The sequence below is a fragment of the Haliotis cracherodii genome, unplaced genomic scaffold (assembly GCF_022045235.1).
Source record: "Haliotis cracherodii isolate W230 unplaced genomic scaffold, xgHalCrac1.p SCAF_2, whole genome shotgun sequence".
In the NCBI taxonomy this organism is placed as follows: domain Eukaryota; kingdom Metazoa; phylum Mollusca; class Gastropoda; order Lepetellida; family Haliotidae; genus Haliotis; species Haliotis cracherodii.
In genome coordinates, this window is record NW_027266275.1 from 12,799,467 (window position 1) to 12,822,314 (window position 22,848).

The following is a 22,848-nucleotide window of genomic DNA, read 5'->3' on the forward strand; positions in this document are numbered from 1 at the left end:
TATTCACCACCTGAAAACGACACTTCCCGCTGGTTTAGGTAATATAACATAAAGCGAAGAGGCGTCATTGTAAATTTTATATCCTGATCGGATTACCGTATTCGACGTAATAAGCGCCCAGGGCGCTCTTAAAATTAGGAATAGGGGGCTCTTATTAGAATATTGTTTTGGTGGAAAAAAACAGAGTTGAAAGATAAATTTTGTGGTTTAAGCTGACAACCTGATATGTTTATGTACGACAGATATATGTTTCCAGAATTAAATTGCCCATAATTCAGGGTTCATATAACTCACGAGTGTGTATCATACGCGAATAAATAAGTCTTGTGTACACTGATCAGTTGGAAGGGGTGCTAATTGGGATTGTTCACTTGCCAATATATTAACAAATATCGCCGTGGGCGCTTATTGGAGCTGGGCGCTTATTTCGTCGAATACGGTATTTGCCGGGTACACATTGTGTTCACAAAATGGCGGACACTACACGCAGGGTAATTTGTGCAGCAGTGATCGTATCTGTGCTAGGACCAGGAATTGTTGAAGGTGTGACATTCGACAATTTCACTGCACTAAAACAAGAGTGGGCAACTTGTGGATACCCCCCAGCAGAAACCTATGATGAATCGAGGCCTACTCATACTAATAGTTTCAGTATATGCGTTCAGAAATATAACGCTGATCTTACAGTGAAGACAATCTGTGATCTATACCAACAAGAGGTTCACAGGTTTTGTCTCAGGTGGGAGAGTGTTGATGTGCGGGAAACAGCCGATGAAACCAGGCAATTGTTGAACACAGGTCTTCACGTATGTAACGTAGCGAAGAGGGTGCGGTTGAGTTACCCGATGCAAGAACACCTGCGAGGTTCAAGGTGTACATCTGCCTGTTCCATACTTGGCGCCGCAGAAGTGTGCAGATTGCTCATCATTCTATCATTGACAGGTAAGATCGGGGGAGCAAACTACTGTTGCATTTGGTTTGAGTAAAGTACAGTAAACTACGGTTATAACGAACTCGAAAGGACTTCTAATTTTAGTTCGTCATAACCGTAGTTCGTTATAAGCATATATACACATAACTACAGCAAATAGTCGGGACCAAAAAAGTTAGTTCGTTATATCCGTGAGTTCGTTATAAGCGTGTTCGTTATAACCATAGTTTACTGTACACCAAACGCTGACAAACTTTGCGCGTGGGCCAATATCGGAGTAACGTGCCTTCAAGTACAGGCATGATGTTGGTCATACATACATTTATATTAGGTAAGATGGAAGGAGCAATCCATTGTCATTAAGCCAGGTTGTTTTATGTAATACCCGGTTCACATGCACAACATTTACTAAAGTAAGTAATTTTACACATGTGTAACTATACATACGTGTGTATATGTAAATGTCACACGAAAAGCGTCTTAGGTGTGTAAACAAAGTATGTACATTGTGTGAGGAACACATATTAGTCAGTCTGTTCACGACTTTCAACACAAAACAGGTTGTTTTCCAATGAAAGTTGAATGAGAAGAGAGTTACTTATTTCACCGAAAAGTTTGGCGTGAATCAACATGTGTTTGATTTAATTTGTACACAAAGTTTCAACTCCTTGAAACCAAAAGAAAAAACCGTCCGCTGACAATTTGTTTGGTGTTGGCAAAAGAACAGATATTAATTAGATCATCCTCTTACGTTGACATAAACGTTCCCATTGCAACATATACACACAGTGAAAATTTACACTTACATGCACCTGCTCCAGACATGATGCAAATTCCCTCCTGGTGTAAATATACACACGTGAGTAACGTGTTTACGTGACAAGTATACTCACGTACACTCTTCAAAAAAAAAGGAAACGCACAGGTAGATTTTTAATAAATTTATTTTACCTAATAAAGACAATATATTATATTTAATATCATAGATACGGATACGAAATTCTGGAGTTCGATAGTCACATATTGTCGTTGTACACAGTTGTATTGTTTTCAGAAAAGGTGGTATTTTAAATAAATTTGAAAAATGGACGTATTGTTATAAGACAGTCAATATTGTTTCATATTATAAATATTTGACTGTGTCTTCTTGATTATCATGGTCAACATCATGTAAGCAGTTGGCTCTGCAAGCATCTAAAGGCCTGATTCCTGTCTATAGAGTTTTTAAAGAAAACAAATTTATATCTTTCCGGGTTGTTACGGACATTTTTGACAGAAAAATAGCACCAATTCTTCTGTATGGTTCAGAAATATGGGGACGTCAATATAATGATTCCATAGAAAACATTCATGCCATGTACTTTAAACGTTTTTTAGGTGTCGGTAAATATGCCTCTAACAAAGCCATTCTAGGAGAAACTGGTCGTACCAGTCTTTTTGATTCACCCCAGCTACGGGCAGTTAAATATTGGATAAAGCTACTTCGTATGAATTCAAATAGATTTCCTCTGCATTGTTATAATATGTGAAAAGCCTTGGATGAAAAGGGTAAATATTGTTTATGGGTGTCTGATAACAGGAATATTCTTTGTATGTCTGGTTTTTCTCTTGCATGGATATCTCAAGATGTTGGAAATGATAAATTATTTATCTTCATGCTTAAGCAAAGATTACTTGATGTATTTTGACAAGATTGGCACTGTCAAATATCCTCCTCAAGGTTTTTATGTCATTATATGAATATAAAATCATTACTTGTTCCTGAAAAATATGTATCTGTACTTCAGGATAGAACTTTGAGAAGATCTTTGTGAAAATTACGTATATCATTACATAATTGTAATGTTAATAATCTCAGAAAGAAAAATGTACAATATAACGAAAGTAGTTTAAGCCGTTATTGTATGAAGGCTATGTTGAGGATGCGTTTCATGTACTTCTCAACTATGAACAAAGATGAACAACTGATGAAAAAATTGTTGAACTCCCCGCAATGCTAATACAATATCATCTCTGTCAATATTCCTGAAGAAGATTTTTGAAATTAGACCGTAATATTATATGAAAACTTATTATTACCTACACGTGTACAATATTGATACAAAAAAAACACTTCTGTACTATAGGTCAAATGGCCTAAAATATTGAATAAACTTTTGTCTGTTTGTCTGTCTGTCTGTTGTACACAGGCATTGAAAACTGTTCATTGTCATGACACATAGGGCCACAAGGTTGCGCGCTGAACTCAGTATCTCGTGTGACCGCCCGGGCAGCAATCACGGCTCTGCTTCTCCTCGGCACTGACTGGATGTGTACGAATTCTCTCCTGCGGGATCCTGTGTCATTCTGCTTGTTACACGTTGGCCAGATGTGGAAGTGTCTGCGGCGTATTCTGACGTTGACGTTCACGTCGATCGAGTTCATTCCAGAGGTGTTCGATTGGGCTGAGATCTAGTAATCTCGAAGGCCAGGGTAAGTCGTTGATGTTGGCATTATGAAGGTAGTCTACCGTGACATAAGCTGTGTGATTTGCAGCGTTGTCCCGTTGAAACAGCTCCCTCTGGCCAATGATTGAAAGAAGGTGCGGTTGAAAAATTTGATTCATGTAGTGATTTTCTGTCAAATTTCCCTGAACCATAACCAGTTCAGGTCGCTTGGTGTAGGATATGACCCCCTACAACCATGAAACTACCGCCACCGAATTTGTCGAATTCACGTACACAATGTGGGGCAAAACGCTTATTTCGATGACGATTAACACGTTGTCTTCCATCTCGCCGGTGAAGAAGAAAATCGTGATTCATCGCTAAAACACCCTCGTCTCCAGTTTCTCAAATTCCAAGGCTGTTTTTGTATTTATGGCACCAACGCAAGCGCCGCTGTCGATGGATGTCTGTTGCGTCTTGCAGTCTCAGTAGCTGTGGCATTGCGATGACGTAGGTGGAAGTGTCGAATGCAGCGATTCTGTGCAGGGATGGTAACTCTTGGTCGGCCGGTTCTCGGACGGTCTGCAGTGGAATTGAACTGTGTGTATCGGTCACAAAGGCGGCAAATGGTGCTGTGGTGGACGTTGAAGTGGCGTGCAACAGAAGATTCCCCTCTTTGGATACGTCCTATGGCGATGTTCCGATCGGCGGCACCGAGTCTCGTTAGTTTCGAACTTGAAAAATGTTGACAATTGAATAACAAATTATTGGCTTATGCTTGCCTTTTTATAGCCACTCCCATGAGTTTGTGTAATCAGGTTCAATGAACTACATGCTACCTGTGCGTTTCTTTTTTTGAAGAGTGTATGTATTGCTACACACGTATGCACATATACACACATATGTATAGAGGCGCATGTGAACGGGGTATAAGCTGCCCTATAATAAGGGTAATAAGAATATTAGACAACACAACCCGGCAGAAGCACAATGATTTGCTCCATCCATAATAAGAATTATTTTGAACTTATTTTGACATTTATTATTCTATTGACAAAACTGTAAGTGGTCCAAGTATAGTCTTACACAGCACCAATACATGTCACCGGCTCAAGGGTAGTCATAGTTGTATACGTGACACTTGAACAGCAACAACAACAACAACAACAACAAAAACAACATCCACAATGATAACAAAGAGTCACAAAAGCCTATGGGTAGGAATAAACATATAAATGTCTCTTTAACAACAACGTGTCACACTGGCCTGATGGTAGTGACACACGTATGCAGGTCTCTTGAACAACAACGTGTTACACTGGCCTGATGGTAGTGACACACGTACGCAGGTCTCTTGAACAACAACGTGTTACACTGGCCTGATGGTAGTGACACACGTATGCAGGTCTCTTGAACAACAACGTGTTACACTGGCCTGATGGTAGTGACACACGTATGCAGGTCTCTTGAACAACAACGTGTTACACTGGCCTGATGGTAGTGACACACGTACGCAGGTCTCTTGAACAACAACGTGTTACACTGGCCTGATGGTAGTGACACACGTATGCAGGTCTCTTGAACAACAACGTGTTACACTGGCCTGATGGTAGTGACACACGTATGCAGGTCTCTTGAACAACAACGTGTTACACTGGCCTGATGGTAGTGACACACGTATGCAGGTCTCTAGAACAACAACGTGTTACACTGGCCTGATGGTAGTGACACACGTATGCAGGTCTCTTGAACAACAACGTGTTACACTGGCCTGATGGTAGTGACACACGTATGCAGGTCTCTTGAACAACAACGTGTTACACTGGCCTGATGGTAGTGACACACGTATGCAGGTCTCTTGAACAACAACGTGTTACACTGGCCTGATGGTAGTGACACACGTATGCAGGTCTCTTGAACAACAACGTGTTACACTGGCCTGATGGTAGTGACACACGTATGCAGGTCTCTTGAACAACAGATGTTTGCAGCCTACGATTAGTCTACAAATATATATGCCTCTTGAACATTAGATGTTAGTAGCCTACGATTAGTCTTACATATATATATGCCTCTTGAACATTAGATGTAAGTAGCCTACGATTAGTCTTACATATATATATATGCCTCTTGAACAACAGATGTAAGTAGCCTACGATTAGTCTTACACATATATATGCCTCTTGAACATTAGGTGTAAGTAGCCTACGATTAGTCTTACATATATATATATGCCTCTTGAACATTAGATGTAAGTAGCCTACGATTAGTCTTACACGTATATATGCCTCTTGAACAACAGATGCAAGTAGCCTACGATTAGTCATACACATATATATGCCTCTTGAACATTAGATGCAAGTAGCCTACGATTAGTTGTACACATATACATGCCTCTTGAACATTAGATGTAAGTAGCCTTCGATTAGTCTTGCATATATATATATGCCTCTTGAACATTAGATGTAAGTAGCCTACGATTAGTCTTACACATATATATGCCTCTTGAACAACAGATGTAAGTAGCCTACGATTAGTCTTAGACATATATATGCCTATTGAATATTAGATGTAAGTAGCCTACGATTAGTCTTACACATATATATGCCTCTTGAACAACAGATGTAAGTAGCCTACGATTAGTCATACACATTTATATGTTTCTTGAACAACAAATAGCAGTAGCCTACGATTAGTCTTACACATATATATGCCTCTTGAACAACAGATGTAAGTAGCCTACGATTGGTCATACACGTTTATATGTTTCTTGAACAACAGATAGCAGTTGCCTACGATCAGTCTTACACGTATATATGCCTCTTGAACACCAGATGTAAGTAGCCTACGATTAGTCTTACACATATATATGCCTCTTGAACAACAGATAGCAGTTGCCTACGACTAGTCATAAAACATATACATGTATCTTGAACAACAGATGTTTGTAGCCTACGATTAGTCTTACACATATATATGCCTCTTGAACAACAGATAGCAGTTGCCTACGACTAATCTTACACATATATATGCCTCTTGAACAACAGATAGCAGTATCCTACGACTAGTCATAAAACATATACATGTATCTTGAACATCAGCAGATGGCTGAAGCCTACAGGTAGTCATACATGCCACTTACATAACAACAACATATGACAGCAGCCTCAGCGTAACCTTGCACAGTTACATGTCACTTGGACAACAGTTGGCAGTAGCCTAAAGATAGTCACACATTTACAAGTCTCTTGCACAACAACAGATGTTAGTGGCTTAGGGTCGTCACACCAATAAATATAGCAAGCATGTTTTTCCCTTTTGCATTGATTGAAATGAGTGCGCGACGGCTACCGTTAACATAGGCTGTCGTCATAGCGATCACGCACACTTTGTTGACAGTACCCTTTTGTGGTGTGAATATTCAAGTGGAGTAAGGCTAAACATCCAACTTTCTGTTACGGCTACGTTTTACAGTACATGTCTACACCATCTCTCTCTCTCTCTCCCTCTCTCTCTCTCTCTCTCTCTCTCTCTCTCTCTCTCTCTCTCTCTCTCTTTCCCTCTCTCTCTCCCTCTCTCTCTCTCTCTCTCTCTCTCTCTCTCCCTCTCTCAGTTATTCACTATTACGGCGTCATCCCGTTTATTGTGACGCAGAAGTTTTGATGTTCAAAAGTGCCAAATGTTAACGACCAATCAGTGTTACACTTAAATACACTTAAATAAATACCTTGTTGATTTTGATCGTGTATCCTGCACAAACTGCTTTGCTTGCCACTCATACATTGGACGCTGCTGTAACAGCAAAGCAAATCAGAGGGTGTTATTTGGACTTGGAACTTATACTTGACCAATCACAATCGAGTGTTTCACGAATAAACATAATAGAATGATAACATCCAAGCCGTTAAGGAAGCAGATATTTTGGGTGTCAACATTTCAGATAGTCAGATTTCCCTAAAAAAATATATTGCGTCCCAGGGATCGAAATAGGGTACAGTCAAATGTCGTTTACCATTTACTAATAATACTTTGACTTCGCTCACGCGTCCTATAAAGTTATATCCTGCTGATATAATTTGTAAACCTCCCCGAGCTGACATCTGTTGACCAATGGCAGGTTGGCGGTTTGGTTATGTACGTTGTGTTCCACAACACATAGCATCCACCAAAGACACATCATGTAGACACACAATGCATTTTTCTCTTTCGTCGAAATGCAAAATCGGTGGTTCTTCAAATCTGCTTCATATAGCCTATATGTTATACTAGCTAAGACATCATGGCAAGTAGATGGCCAGTGTTTGAATGATTTAAAAAATGATAATTTCCTATGGAATGTATAAAAGACAAATAAGCCTTCTCATCTCAGTCGTTAAAATTCCCATATTGATTGCAATGTCAGGATTGTAATTTATCATTTTCAGTTTGATTCTAGCATATATTTCACAATGACACCTACATTTACCTCCTCATCAGAAGTTAAAGGGAGAGTTAATCATATCAGCGCCATTGTTTCCTCCGTGATTGTCTTAGGAGCCTAAAAATGTTCATATCATGTGAAAACTTATTATTGATTACTGCTGGGTTTTTTTGTTCTTCTAAGGACTTCTGCGTCCAGTTGACATCTAATTTTCATTAATATCTTAGGACTGGTGAATAAACACTTAAATATTTCAGTATATTTCGATTGAGTGAGTTGGATTTAACGCCGCTTTTAACAGTATTCCATTTATATCACGGCGTGTCAGCTTAATGTGGGAGGAAAGCCCGAAGTGATGCAGGTCTCAGACGTTTACCACTTTGGTGAAACCCACGAGCACGGGTATGGTGCTTACAAACCTAGAAACATCATCTGGGCGAACCGGGATTCGAACCCACAATAATAGGTTTCTGGTGTGCCCAAGGGACGCAACTCTGCACAGCGAATCGCGGCGCCTTAGACGACTGGGCCATCCGTGCCCCCAGAATATTCCGAATAATGTGTGTGTTCTTTTCCCAAAAGTAAGTTAAATAGTGTAATGTAAAAAACGTAATATATTGCTCCTACAATACGAAGATAAACTACAACTTACAAACCTTCCCAACCAGTCATTATTGCCAGAGTCCATTTTGCAACAAAGGCGAGTCTTTTTAGGATATGTTAAGCTGGAAATGCAGATGTCACAAATTAAATCTATAAAATTCGTTATAATGGTGTGTTTAATGTTTCAGGGCCAAGCACCTTCCTGAATTGGCAGCCCACGACAACGAGTTCGAATTTAAATGCGACACAGAATCCGACACAGAATCCGACACAGAATCCGACACAAAATCCGACACAGAATCCGACACAGAATCTGACACTGAATCAGACACAGAATCAGACACAGAATCAGACACAGAATACCACACAAACAGCAGCTCAAACATCTTCTGGTAATTGACGATTCGGTCATGTGTATGACTATCAGTATGTGTCTAGTATGGGGCTCATGTTTCATGGTATTCCTACACCGGGTATTTAATTTTACTAGCTTTATTGATTGACTTTACGAGCAATTGGGATACGATGACATGTATCAACAAGTCAGCAAGCCTGACCAGCCGATCACATTAGTCGTATTTTACGACACGCATGGGTTGTTGAAGACCAATTTCTAACCCGGATCTTCACGGGTCAAAATATAACACAGCATTTGTCAGCTTTTTACGTGGATTGCGTTCAGCTACTAATAAACTTCCTCAACAAATTAATCTACTGACCAGTCCCTTGCGACACGACTACCTTGAATATAATTCCTACTGACGTGGAAGGAATGCATGTTTGCTTCCGCGGCCCAGCATTCATAAACCTTATTCTGATATTTTGGCAACATTATTCCTCGTAATTGCATACATTAAGTTCATATTGTGGACAAAAAAATAAATATATATTCACTGACCAAGAATAATTCCGACGGAATATTTATTTATTTGTTATTTTTTGTGAGCAGATTTTTCATTCTGATATAGGTCCATGCACGTTAGTGTAATACAAATAGCGCCTTAAAAGCGTTCCAGAGCGTAATTGATAATAGAATGATAGGTCCCCAGTGTTCCGACAACCACAAACCGGTTAGAATAGGTCCCCATTATTCCTATAACCCCAAACCGGTTAGAATAGTTCCCTAGTATTCCTATAACCCAAAACCGGTAAGAAGAGGTAAGAAGTATTCCCATATCCACAAACCAGTTAGAATAGGTAAGAAGTATTCCTATAACCCAAAACCGGTTAGAATAGGTAAGAAGTATTCCTATAACCAAAAACCGGTAAGAATAGGTAAGAAGTATTCCCATAATCCAAACCAGTTAGAATAGGTAAGAAGTATTCCTATAACCCCAAACCAGTTAGAATAGGTAAGAAGTATTCCTATAACCAAAAACCGGTAAGAATAGGTAAGAAGTATTCCCATAATCCAAACCAGTTAGAATAGGTAAGAAGTATTCCTATAACCCCAAACCAGTTAGAATAGGTAAGAAGTATTCCTATAACCAAAAACCGGTAAGAATAGGTAAGAAGTATTCCCATAATCCAAACCAGTTAGAATAGGTAAGAAGTATTCCTATAACCCCAAACCAGTTAGAATAGGTAAGAAGTATTCCTATAACCCAAAACCGGTAAGAATAGGTAAGAAGTATTCCTATAACCCAAACCAGTTAGAAGAGGTAAGTATTCCTATAACCCAAACCAGTTAGAATAGGTAAGAAGTATTCCTATAACCCCAAAACCAGTTAGAATAGGTAAGAAGTATTCCTATAACCCCAAACCGGTTAGAATAGGTAAGAAGTATTCCTATAACCCCAAACCAGTTAGAATACGTAAGAAGTATTCCTATAACCCCAAACCAGTTAGAATAGGTAAGAAGTATTCCTATAACCCAAAACCGGTTAGAATAGGTAAGAAGTATTCCTTTAACCCCAAACCGGTAAGAATAGGTAAGAAGTATTCCTATAACCCCAAACCAGTTAGAATAGGTAAGAAGTATTCCTATAACCCAAAACCGGTTAGAATAGGTCCCTAGTATTCCTATAACCCCAAACCGGTAAGAATAGGTAAGAAGTATTCCTATAACACAAACCAGTTAGAATAGGTAAGAAGTATTCCTATAACCCAAAACCGGTTAGAATAGGTAATAAGTATTCCCATATCCACCAACCAGTTAGCATAGGTAAGAAGTATTCCTATAACCCCAAACCAGTTAGGATAGGTGAGAAGTATTCCTTTAACCCAAAAACCAGTTAGAATAGGTCCCCACTTATTTATATATATCCCAAACCGGTTAAAATGGTCCCCAGTTTTCCTTTAATCCGGAACCGGTCACTACTTGTCCCCAGTGCTCTCTTGCTTGTCGTAGAAGGCAGTCAAACTGGACCGGGTGGTTATGCTCTTTGTCATGGTGATTGTGTGTCATCGTTGAACGTTGCTTGTAATATCAACCACTGCTTCGCGTTGTCAAAACGGAGTGAGTGAGTGAGTTGGGTTTAACGCCGCTTTTAACAATATTCCAGTTATAATACGGCGTGTCAGCTTAATGTTGGAGGAAAGCCCGAAGTGATGCAGGATTCAGACGTTTACCACTTTGGTGAAACCCACGAGCACTGGTATGGTGCTGACAAACCTAGAAACATAATCGGGGTGAACCGGGATTCGAACCCACAATCATAGGTTTCTGGCGCGTCCAGGGGACGCAACTCTGCACAGCGAATGGCGGCGCCTTAGACGACTGGGCCACCCGTGCCCCGACACTAATCTGAGGTCATCCCACTACAGGTCACGTCAGAACGACGTTTCATTTTGTCCAGTCAGAGATTGCGATAGTGAAAGTCCGATTGTGTTTCATGTGACCTGTAATGGGATGACCTGAGATCTTTGTGTGGCGGACACTACGATCTTATTTTAATGACAGTGTATAACAACTGCTACACTACTTCCAATGGTACCTTGAACATATATGCCATTGGTGTTTTCACATTTTCTTACATTTCCAGTCAAGTATCTCCTGTATTCAGCCCTTGTGGTGGCCATCTGTGTGGCTCTCTACATTATCTACAGAACAAGAAAAACGGTGGGTTAGAGTAGTAATTTAATTTCGAGTGAGTGAGTGAGTGAGTGAGTTGGGTTTAACGCCGCTTTTAACATTATTCCTGTTATATCACGGTGTGTCAGCTTAATGTGGGAGGAAAGCCCGAAGTGATGCAAGTCTCAGATGTTTACCACTTTGGTGAAACCCACGAGCACGGGTATGGTGCTGACAAACCTGGAAACATAATCGGGGCGAATCGGGATTCGAACCCACAATCATAGGTTTCTGGCGTGCCCAAGGGATGCAGTTCTGCACAGCGAATCGCGGCGCCTTAGACGACTGGGACACCCGTGCCCCCTATTTATTTTCGAGGGTATAATATAGCTCTGTGGTGCCTTCTCTTTCACATGCTGGCTAACCCATGTATAGATTTACCAACTTGTGATTTACGTATGTCTTCAGATCCTGACTTGCCTTCAAGAGGATGGGAAAACGTCGGAGTCACCTGAAGATGGGAAGGGGACCTACCAGAGGTTACCACATTTTGAAAGTGCCGTACCATCATTAGACGCTGTAGATAAAGTCAAATAGTTTGTTTCCTACTGCCTGTGATTGACATTACAAATCCGCGTATCCATGTATATAACATTCGGATATGTTACATTGCACACTTTTGCCTGCAAATTCTAAAGATGTGCCTCAAGCATCTGCTTCAGGCTCAACCTGTTATCCCATGAATCTGCACTCTGTTTGTTGCAATGATTCTTATTTGCAAAATGAAAACAAGACTCTCACGTGAGCAATGGGTGTGTATGAAGGCTCAGCAACCCTCTATATGCCGTAGTCGGAACATACATACATACATACATACATACATACATACATACATACATACATACATACATACATACATACATACATACATACATACATACATACATACATACATACATACATACATACATACATACATACATACATACATACATACATACATACATACATACATACATACATACATACATACATACATACATACATACATACATACATACATACATACATACATACATACATACATACATACATACATACATACATACATACATACATACATACATACATACATACATACATACATACATACATACATACATACATACATACATACATACATACATACATACATACATACATACATACATACATACATACATACATACATACATACATACATACATACATACATACATACATACATACATACATACATACATACATACATACATACATACATACATACATACATACATACATACATACATACATACATACATACATACATACATACATACTGTCGGTGCTACCAGTCAGTAATGCATGTATAACGAGGCAGGAATGAGACGCTTCATGTTAACGTTTTTAAACATAGATCTTTAGATAATCTTCTTTGTATTTTGCGACATTTCCATGTATTATATTTCTGTTCACTTATTAAACTCATTAACCCCCCAGACATTTTTTTTTGTTTTCATGTGTTATTCCCTGACCATGCTTTGCCATCAATTAGTCTGAAGCACGGGTCAGCCTTCATCAAGCACTGATATTCATCACACAAGGTCTCCTCCATCCCTGCAACTCTTTGTAAGATCTCAAGTGTCGCTGGCCTGACTACATCAAGCATCGTTTACACAGTTGTGACAAGGTTCAGATTAAGGTACTGCCCTCTTGTATTTTTATTGATTAGTATTTTTAAAATGTTAAATTCCCTCGGGTTTTTAGTTACCGTTTGGGCGTTGGTCTCTCCACAAGACAGCAGGACAAGAGGGGTGACTGAAACTGGCCCTTTATGTCGACCAATATCCCTGCAGGTACCGTCCTTGGTGTGTACATTTCACACCGTTAGAAGTAAAATCTGAGATGCTCTTTCTACCAAGATTCAAAGAGCGTCATACGACTCTTGTTCAGAAGTTGTTTAATCAAGGTTACAACTTTCACGGCCACGGTTACCGTATCATAAGGCTTTATGATAGACATGCGGAGGACATTTGACGTATCAGTTACAAATATGATGTCCGATGCAATTCCCTATTTTGACTTGTACTATATGTTCCCGTGTTCTTTTAGGTGAACAACTGACTTGCCTTTGCATGTGTTTGGCCAGATTATCTTGTTTTGACTTTGTCAATCCGAGCAGATATTCCGATTCATATGCATTTAGAAACAGGTCCGCAAGAAGGGTAACACAACTGGTGGCAATGGGGATGCCTACTTCTTGCCTAAATAGCTTAACCCCACATATTACTTGGATGTTATCAATGAGGAAGTCCAAGATTTCACATATTGTTTTCTCAGTAAACTTCAGATGGCATTTGGCTTTCATGTTTGACAAATTGTCCTGAGCCTCTGAAGATAGATATGTATCTGTTGTCACCACGTTTTGTAACAAAAGCCCAATGGATTAAGGAATGAGGATTTTCCTTATGTTTCTCATGTTGGATAGTGGTGTACAAATGGTCACCAAGTTTTGTAACAAAAGCCCAATGGATCAAGGAATGAAGCTTTTCCTTAAGTTTCTCATGTTGGATAGTTGTGTTTTGACCAAATTGTACTTGGTTCTTTTCTGTGATTGCCAAAAGTCAAGCAAATCCTTTGAGATTTTGAGAATCAACATGGTATTAATTTCTCTTGTCTCAAATACTGCTTGAAGAAGGTTCAAGGAAGATTGTATTAAGGATTATGGTTAATTTGGTGGGATTTGGTGCTACATTTCCTAGGCCCCTTAATATATCTCTCTTTGTACGGAATGGACATGTCTTCAGGTTTTAGAGTGCTGACAGTGCGGAGAAGATTTCTTCCTCAGTTAACATACTGGCCTTATACGTGGCATTATTGGATATGTCATTTATACCAAGTTCTTTTATCAAAGAATAATGTAGTGATGCTTACATTTAATAGTTATGTTATTTGAGGCCTTGTCAGTGGGAAAAACTAAACACATTTCATGTAGAGCAGCCAGACTTTGGGCGACAGCTTGTGCATGCTACCAATAACAACTGACTTAACCAACCCTATTTGAAAGACAGGTTCCTGTTTCTTTTGGCCGATTTTTCTGCATATGCTTCGACAACATCCTTAAAAATGTATAACTTGTGTTCTCAAATGGAAGGAGGTTGCTCAGGATATTTTGGTCCATATTTGAATTACTGACAAAGGTTGTAATTGTCATCAATAGAGAAGTCACCTGTGATTATATGATCTACAGGATGATAGAAGTATGGTGAGTCCTGGCATCCACAAGTAGTGGAATTAACATCATAAAGTCCATGTTCTGCAATGTGTTCTGCACGTTAAACTTGGATGAAATGGTGTTCGTATAGAAAAATGAAATTGTTGGTGGTTCCTGAAAATTTGTGGGACATTTTGGGAAACTGATTTTTGTCTGAGAATTTTACTTAGATTAAAGGCATCAGTTCCCATGTTTGCAAATTTCAAATTCAAGAACATGCGGTCTTTGCCTAATTATGTGGAGTCTTTACCTGGTTTGTTCTCTGGTCGATACAGTGGGTTCTTACAACTACCCACCCATCAGCAAAAGTTGCTGAAGTTTAATTTCTTTAAAAGAAAGAATCTTGTCCGAATGATATGTAAATTTCGTTTTTTTGTCACACAAATTGAACATTCAGCAAACGTCGCCAGAGTCCTTCTGTGGATAATAATACACTCATTCGTAGAATGTACAATTTGAAACTCGTGGAAGATGAATATCACTTCCTTCCTGTTTCATGTCATTTAGTTACCCGTTAACAGCTTATTGAAACCTACCGTTGTGATTTTCTAAGGAGAGAAACAATCCATTAGAAGCATATTGAAGGGCTGGGAATGTATTTAAAAAGAAATCCACCTCTTTAGTTGCACATGTAATATATTACCTTCAACTTAGGTGTAGTTGGTGTAGTTGGTGTAGGTGAGTTGAGGTGAAATCTGGTTTAACGTCGCGTCCAAGATTAGGGATATTCCGATTCATATGCATTAAGAAACAGGTCCGCAAGAAGGGTAACACAACTGGTGCCCATGGGGATGCCTACTTCTTGCCTAAATAGCTTACTCCCAAATATTACTTGGATGTTATCAATGAGGAAGTCCAAGATTTCACATATTGTTTTCTCAGTAAACTTCAGATGGCATTTGGCTTTCATGTTTGACAAATTGTCCTGAGCCTCTGAAGATAGATATGTATCTGTTGTCACCACGTTTTGTAACAAAAGCCCAATGGATTAAGGAATGAGGATTTTCCTTATGTTTCTCATGTTGGATAGTGGTGTACAAATGGTCACCAAGTTTTGTAACAAATGCCCAATGGATCAAGGAATGAAGCTTTTCCTTAAGTTTCTCATGTTGGATAGTTGTGTTTTGACCAAATTGTACTTGGTTCTTTTCTGTGATTGCCAAAAGTCAAGCAAATCCTTTGAGATTTTGAGAATCAACATGGTATTAATTTCTCTTGTCTCAAATACTGCTTGAAGAAGGTTCAAGGAAGATTGTATTAAGGATTATGGTTAATTTGGTGGGATTTGGTGCTACATTTCCTAGGCCCCTTAATATATCTCTCTTTGTACGGAATGGACATGTCTTCAGGTTTTAGAGTGCTGACAGTGCGGGGCAGATTTCTTCCTCAGTTAACATACGGGCCTTATACGTGGCATTATTGGATATGTCATTTATACCAAGTTCTTTTATCAAAGAATAATGTAGTGATGCTTACATTTAATAGTTATGTTATTTGAGGCCTTGTCAGTGGGAAAAACTAAACACATTTCATGTAGAGCAGCCAGACTTTGGGCGACAGCTTGTGCATGCTACCAATAACAACTGACTTAACCAACCCTATTTGAAAGACAGGTTCCTGTTTCTTTTGGCCGATTTTTCTGCATATGCTTCGACAACATCCTTAAAAATGTATAACTTGTGTTCTCAAATGGAAGGAGGTTGCTCAGGATATTTTGGTCCATATTTGAATTACTGACAAAGGTTGTAATTGTCATCAATAGAGAAGTCACCTGTGATTATATGATCTACAGGATGATAGAAGTATGGTGAGTCCTGGCATCCACAAGTAGTGGAATTAACATCATAAAGTCCATGTTCTGCAATGTGTTCTGCACGTTAAACTTGGATGAAATGGTGTTCGTATAGAAAAATGAAATTGTTGGTGGTTCCTGAAAATTTGTGGGACATTTTGGGAAACTGATTTTTGTCTGAGAATTTTACTTAGATTAAAGGCATCAGTTCCCATGTTTGCAAATTTCAAATTCAAGAACATGCGGTCTTTGCCTAATTATGTGGAGTCTTTACCTGGTTTGTTCTCTGGTCGATACAGTGGGTTCTTACAACTACCCACCCATCAGCAAAAGTTGCTGAAGTTTAATTTCTTTAAAAGAAAGAATCTTGTCCGAATGATATGTAAATTTCGTTTTTTTGTCACACAAATTGAACATTCAGCAAACGTCGCCAGAGTCCTTCTGTGGATAATAATACACTCATTCGTAGAATGTACAATTTGAAACTCGTGGAAGATGAATATCACTTCCTTCCTGTTTCATGTCATTTAGTTACCCGTTAACAGCTTATTGAAACCTACCGTTGTGATTTTCTAAGGAGAGAAACAATCCATTAGAAGCATATTGAAGGGCTGGGAATGTATTTAAAAAGAAATCCACCTCTTTAGTTGCACATGTAATATATTACCTTCAACTTAGGTGTAGTTGGTGTAGTTGGTGTAGGTGAGTTGAGGTGAAATCTGGTTTAACGTCGCGTCCAAGATTAGGGATATTCCGATTCATATGCATTAAGAAACAGGTCCGCAAGAAGGGTAACACAACTGGTGCCCATGGGGATGCCTACTTCTTGCCTAAATAGCTTACTCCCAAATATTACTTGGATGTTATCAATGAGGAAGTCCAAGATTTCACATATTGTTTTCTCAGTAAACTTCAGATGGCATTTGGCTTTCATGTTTGACAAATTGTCCTGAGCCTCTGAAGATAGATATGTATCTGTTGTCACCACGTTTTGTAACAAAAGCCCAATGGATTAAGGAATGAGGATTTTCCTTATGTTTCTCATGTTGGATAGTGGTGTACAAATGGTCACCAAGTTTTGTAACAAATGCCCAATGGATCAAGGAATGAAGCTTTTCCTTAAGTTTCTCATGTTGGATAGTTGTGTTTTGACCAAATTGTACTTGGTTCTTTTCTGTGATTGCCAAAAGTCAAGCAAATCCTTTGAGATTTTGAGAATCAACATGGTATTAATTTCTCTTGTCTCAAATACTGCTTGAAGAAGGTTCAAGGAAGATTGTATTAAGGATTATGGTTAATTTGGTGGGATTTGGTGCTACATTTCCTAGGCCCCTTAATATATCTCTCTTTGTACGGAATGGACATGTCTTCAGGTTTTAGAGTGCTGACAGTGCGGGGCAGATTTCTTCCTCAGTTAACATACGGGCCTTATACGTGGCATTATTGGATATGTCATTTATACCAAGTTCTTTGATCAAAGAATAATGTAGTGATGCTTACATTTAATAGTTATGTTATTTGAGGCCTTGTCAGTGGGAAAAACTACACACATTTCATGTAGAGCAGCCAGACTTTGGGCGACAGCTTGTGCATGCTACCAATAACAACAACTGACTTAACCAACCCTATTTGAAAGACAGGTTCCTGTTTCTTTTGGCGATTTTTCTGCATATGCTTCGAAAACATCCTTAAAAATGTATAAGTTGTGATCTCAAATGGAAGGAGGTTGCTCAAGATATTTTGGTCCATATTTGAATTACTGACAAAGGTTGTAATTGTCAACAATAGAGAAGTCACCTGTGATTATATGATCTACAGGATGATAGAAGTATGGTGAGTCCTGGCATCCACAAGTAGTGGAATTTACACCATAAAGTCCATGTTCTGCAATGTGTTCTGCACGTTGAACTTGGATGAAATGGTGTTCGTATAGAAAAATGAAATTGTTGGTGGTTCCTGAAAATTTGTGGGACATTTTGGGAAACTGATTTTTGTCTGAGAATTTTACTTAGATGAAAGGCATCAGTTCCCATGTTTGCAAATTTCAAATTCAAGAACATGCGGTCTTTGCCTGATTATGTGGAATCTTTATCTGGTTTGGTCTCTGGTCGATACTGTGGGGGCTCTTACAACTACCCACCCATCAGCAAAAGTTGCTGAAGTTTAATTTCTTTAAAAGAAAGAATCTTGTTCGGAATGATGTGTAAATTTCGTTGTTTGTCACACAAATTGAACATTCAGCAAACGTCGCCATAGTCCTTCTGTGGATAATAATACACTCATTCGTAGAATGTACAATTTGAAACTCGTGGAAGATGAATATCACTTCCTTCCTGTTTCATGTCATTTAGTTACCCGTTAACAGCTTATTGAAACCTACCGTTGTGATTTTCTAAGGAGAGAAACAATCCATTAGAAGCATATTGGAGGGCTGGGAATGTATTTAAAAAGAAATCCACCTCTTTAGTTGCACATGTAATATATTACCTTCAACTTAGGTGTAGTTGGTGTAGTTGGTGTAGTTGGTGTAGGTGAGTTGAGGTGAAATCTGGTTTAACGTCGCGTCCAAGATTATTGCACTTATATAGCGACGTGCATGCACGTGTGTGTGTTTGTGTGGCTGCTTGTACTAGTCTGGACTGATGCCGATTTATAGTGCTAGCTCACTAAGATACCATGTAGCAGTTTAACATGAGTACCCCACTCAGACACAGTATACTGACTCCGAGCCGACCAGTCCTTGTTTTAGCCCCTTAACGCCGAGCGCCAGACAGGGTAACAACAAGTACCATCTTTGAACGTCTTTTGGTATGACGCGGCCGGGGATCGAACCCCGGACCTTCCGCTCTCCGGGCGGACGCTCTAACACAAGACCACGGAGGCGGTCAGTTGGTGTAGGTGGACATGCAACTTCAAGCATCTTACACACGATTGACACTGAGGGTGGTAGACATCCAATAGCAAACATCTTACACCCCAAAGGCATCAAAAAAGGCACTTTGGACTTTGTTACCCACTCCTGTCCCCCCGAGACTTCGCGCAGTGAACGTGTTGAAGTCTTATGTCAAATATGTAATATTGCAGCTATATAATTACATGACATGTCTGATTTGATGTAGATTTCTGGCTCTGATACATCTGTTGCTCTTCATTTGCCACGCAATGTTCTGCAAATGTATCGTTGTTTTTATTGTATTGATCTTCAGATCCTCCTTTGTCTTCGAAAGCAGGTGGCACGGGTGGCCCAGTCGTCAAAGGCGCCGACATTCGCTGTGCAGAGTTGCGCCCCTTGGGCACGCCAGAAACATATGATTGTGGGTTCGAATCCCGGTTCGCCCCGATTATGTTTCGAGGTTTGCCAGCACCATACCCGTGCTCGTGGGTTTCACCGAAGTGGTAAACATCTGAGACCTGCATCACTTCGGGCTTTCCTCCCACATTAAGCTGACACGCGGTGATGTAGCTGGAATACTGTTAAAAGCTGCGTTAAATCAACTCTCTCACTCACTCTTCGAAAACAAAAGAATGACAGATCGTGAAGTGGGCAAATACTAATGTGAACATCAAAAACAAGATACTGCGTGCGCCTTCTCTGGGTGAGTAGACTGAAGTTTCTTGATGCACATCAACATCCCAGTGCTCATTTTATGTATCCAGGGTCAGGTGTCTGGTCAACAAGTCATTTCTGCTCTCATAGAATTGTATGTAACCTTGTTTTCTTGATTAACGTCCCTGTGTTTATGTGTATAATTCATCGATGTGGATAATATCCTAAGCTTTAATTCTCATAACACATTATTTGTTCCAGTCAGGGAAGTCGATATCTCGTGACACGTGGCATTTGTTATTGTCTGATTCACTTGGCCTCCTTGTCGTAAAAGGCGACTAACTGGATCGGGTGGTCAGGCTCGCTGACTTGGTTGATGCATGTCATCGATCCCAATTGCGTGGTTCGATGCTCATGATATCAATCACTGGATAGTCTGGTCCAGACTCGATTATTTTACAGACCGCCGTCATATAGCTGGAATATTGCTGAGTGCGGCGCTAAACAACAAACAACAAACAAACAAACAAACAAATCCTTGGTTAAGACTCGAGGGATTCAAGATTAGCAGTCCCATCAAAGGGAGACAACTTTCTAGGTGCCCTTATACAAACGTTCCGGTGTGAATAGTGTGAAACAATTATAAGAATCGAAGTAAATGAATGTTTGATGTTATAATCAAATCAAATGTATCCATTTGATTCATATGTAGCACATGCCTTTTAAAATAAGCTGGTATTTTCCAAATAACACTGCCATCCTAAAGTCAGCCAGCACTGATTACTATCTTTCATTCTTTGAGCAGTTCTTCATGCAGGAGGTAATCATAAGATTGGGGATTGGTACAGGGGTTAGTGTAGGTTTATCGAAATGCTAGCCCTGGAGATATAGAGAATGTGTGTAGTTGTTCTTGTGAATCATTTCCTAAACAATACCATCTATCAATGATGGGTGGTCAGTATTCTTCATCCATCTTTCAAACCTATATACCCATCCATAAGTCATCTTTAAAGTATTCCAACACTTCCTTGAAGAGACTTTTAACAATGTTTCAAACTGTGCTTGATTAAAGAGCATTCCTTATGGCATTGCATGTCTTCAGGCAAACTCCAATCAACTATAAATATATCAATGATGGAAATCTATCATGATCATGATGATGACATGAATGCTATCTATTAAGTAATAACAGTACAAAGTTATGGTAATAATCTAATATTTATTTCAATGAACATAACCACAACAAATCTCCCTCAGAGTTAAAAAGAATAGTAAATACTCTTATATTACAACAGTTACCAAAAAAGCAACAAACATGATACACTCTGCAGCCCTAAGAGAAATAATTTCCAGCAAAAATTACCGGTATGCTCAATCGTACCAGTATCTTATTTCAAAGGATCAAATACAAATCATATTCTAACAGGAACATTTTAGAATTTTAAAGTTCATGTTCAAAAGGATCATTATCAAAACTTGATTTATTTTCCTCATAAAGAACTTGGAAAATATTCATCAACACAATGTATTTGATGTTGATGGTTTTCAAAGCAAAATTTGGCCTTACACTTGCATCAGCATTCACAACTCTTAAATACCAGCATTCACATAAAGCATTGAAAACCATATTTTACATTTGCATAGTCACAAGTGCTATCTGTAGAAAAAGCAAAAAATACAAAGAGAAAACAGTGAAACTGGACAGATGTAATAACATGATAACATAAGTCAAACTGCATTACAAATAATTTACAAAGACACACAAGGATCAAAATGGAAATTGAGATATAGGGATGAAATGAAAACTTGATTTCCTAATTAAATCAGGTGTAATTCTATGTAAAATGACACCTTTGTCAGTAATATTAAGTAGTGTAACCATAGATTTTACTTTTAGTATTGAAGAACATGATGTAAAAGTTGTTTGACTATCGTCTTCACACATATTTAGTTCCTTTCTCTTGAGGCAGCTTCTTCATAACAAGAGCCATGTAGTATATCATACGATATTTAACATACATCAAAAGGCATGTAGCATATCATACGATATTTAACACACACCAAAAGGCATGTAGCATATCATACGATATCAAACATACACCAAAAGGCATGTAGCATATCATACGATATTTAACACACACCAAAAGGCATGTAGCATATGATACAATATTAAACATACACCAAAAGGCATGTAGCATACCATACGATATTTAACATATACCAAAAGGCATGTTGCATATCATACGATATTTAACATACACCAAAAGGCATGTAGTATATCATACAATATTAAACATACACCAAAAGGCATGTAGCATATCATACGATATTTAACGTCCACCAAGAGACATGTAGCATATCATACGATATTAAACTTACACCAAAAAGGCATGTAGCATATCATAAGGTATGTAACACACATCAAAAGGCATGTAACATATCATAAGGTATGAAACACACACCAAAAGGCATGTAGCATATCATAACATGTGTCACGCTGAAAGGTATACAGCATACCATAAGATACGCAACATACACCAAAATGCATAGAGCATACCCTAAGATATGTAACATATATCACAGGTCATGTAACAGACCATAAGATATGTAACATACACCAAAAGGCATATAGTATACAAATAGGCATATAGCATAAGACATGATCAGTACCTGCCACACTTAGCCTAACACTGGAATCAGTAGGTCAGATGAAGACAATATTGTCAAAGCAATGCTGAACATGACAAAGGACACTGATATATTTCATACTATGCTGTTACTTTTCTAGCAATTCACCTTTATAAACTAATAACCATGAGGA

General features: G+C 38.9%; 1 protein-coding gene across 1 annotated transcript; it reads left to right on the plus strand.

Moving 5' to 3' along the window:
- The first annotated feature begins 447 nt into the window (after positions 1–447).
- Positions 448–12,340, plus strand: LOC139468711 (uncharacterized). The gene is made up of 4 exons (XM_071250832.1): positions 448–942; positions 8,569–8,772; positions 11,365–11,441; positions 11,862–12,340. Exons 1-4 carry the CDS (start codon positions 471–473, stop codon positions 11,988–11,990), a joined length of 882 nt encoding a protein of 293 aa, XP_071106933.1. The 5' UTR covers positions 448–470; the 3' UTR covers positions 11,991–12,340.
- Positions 12,341–22,848: the final 10,508 nt, after the last annotated feature.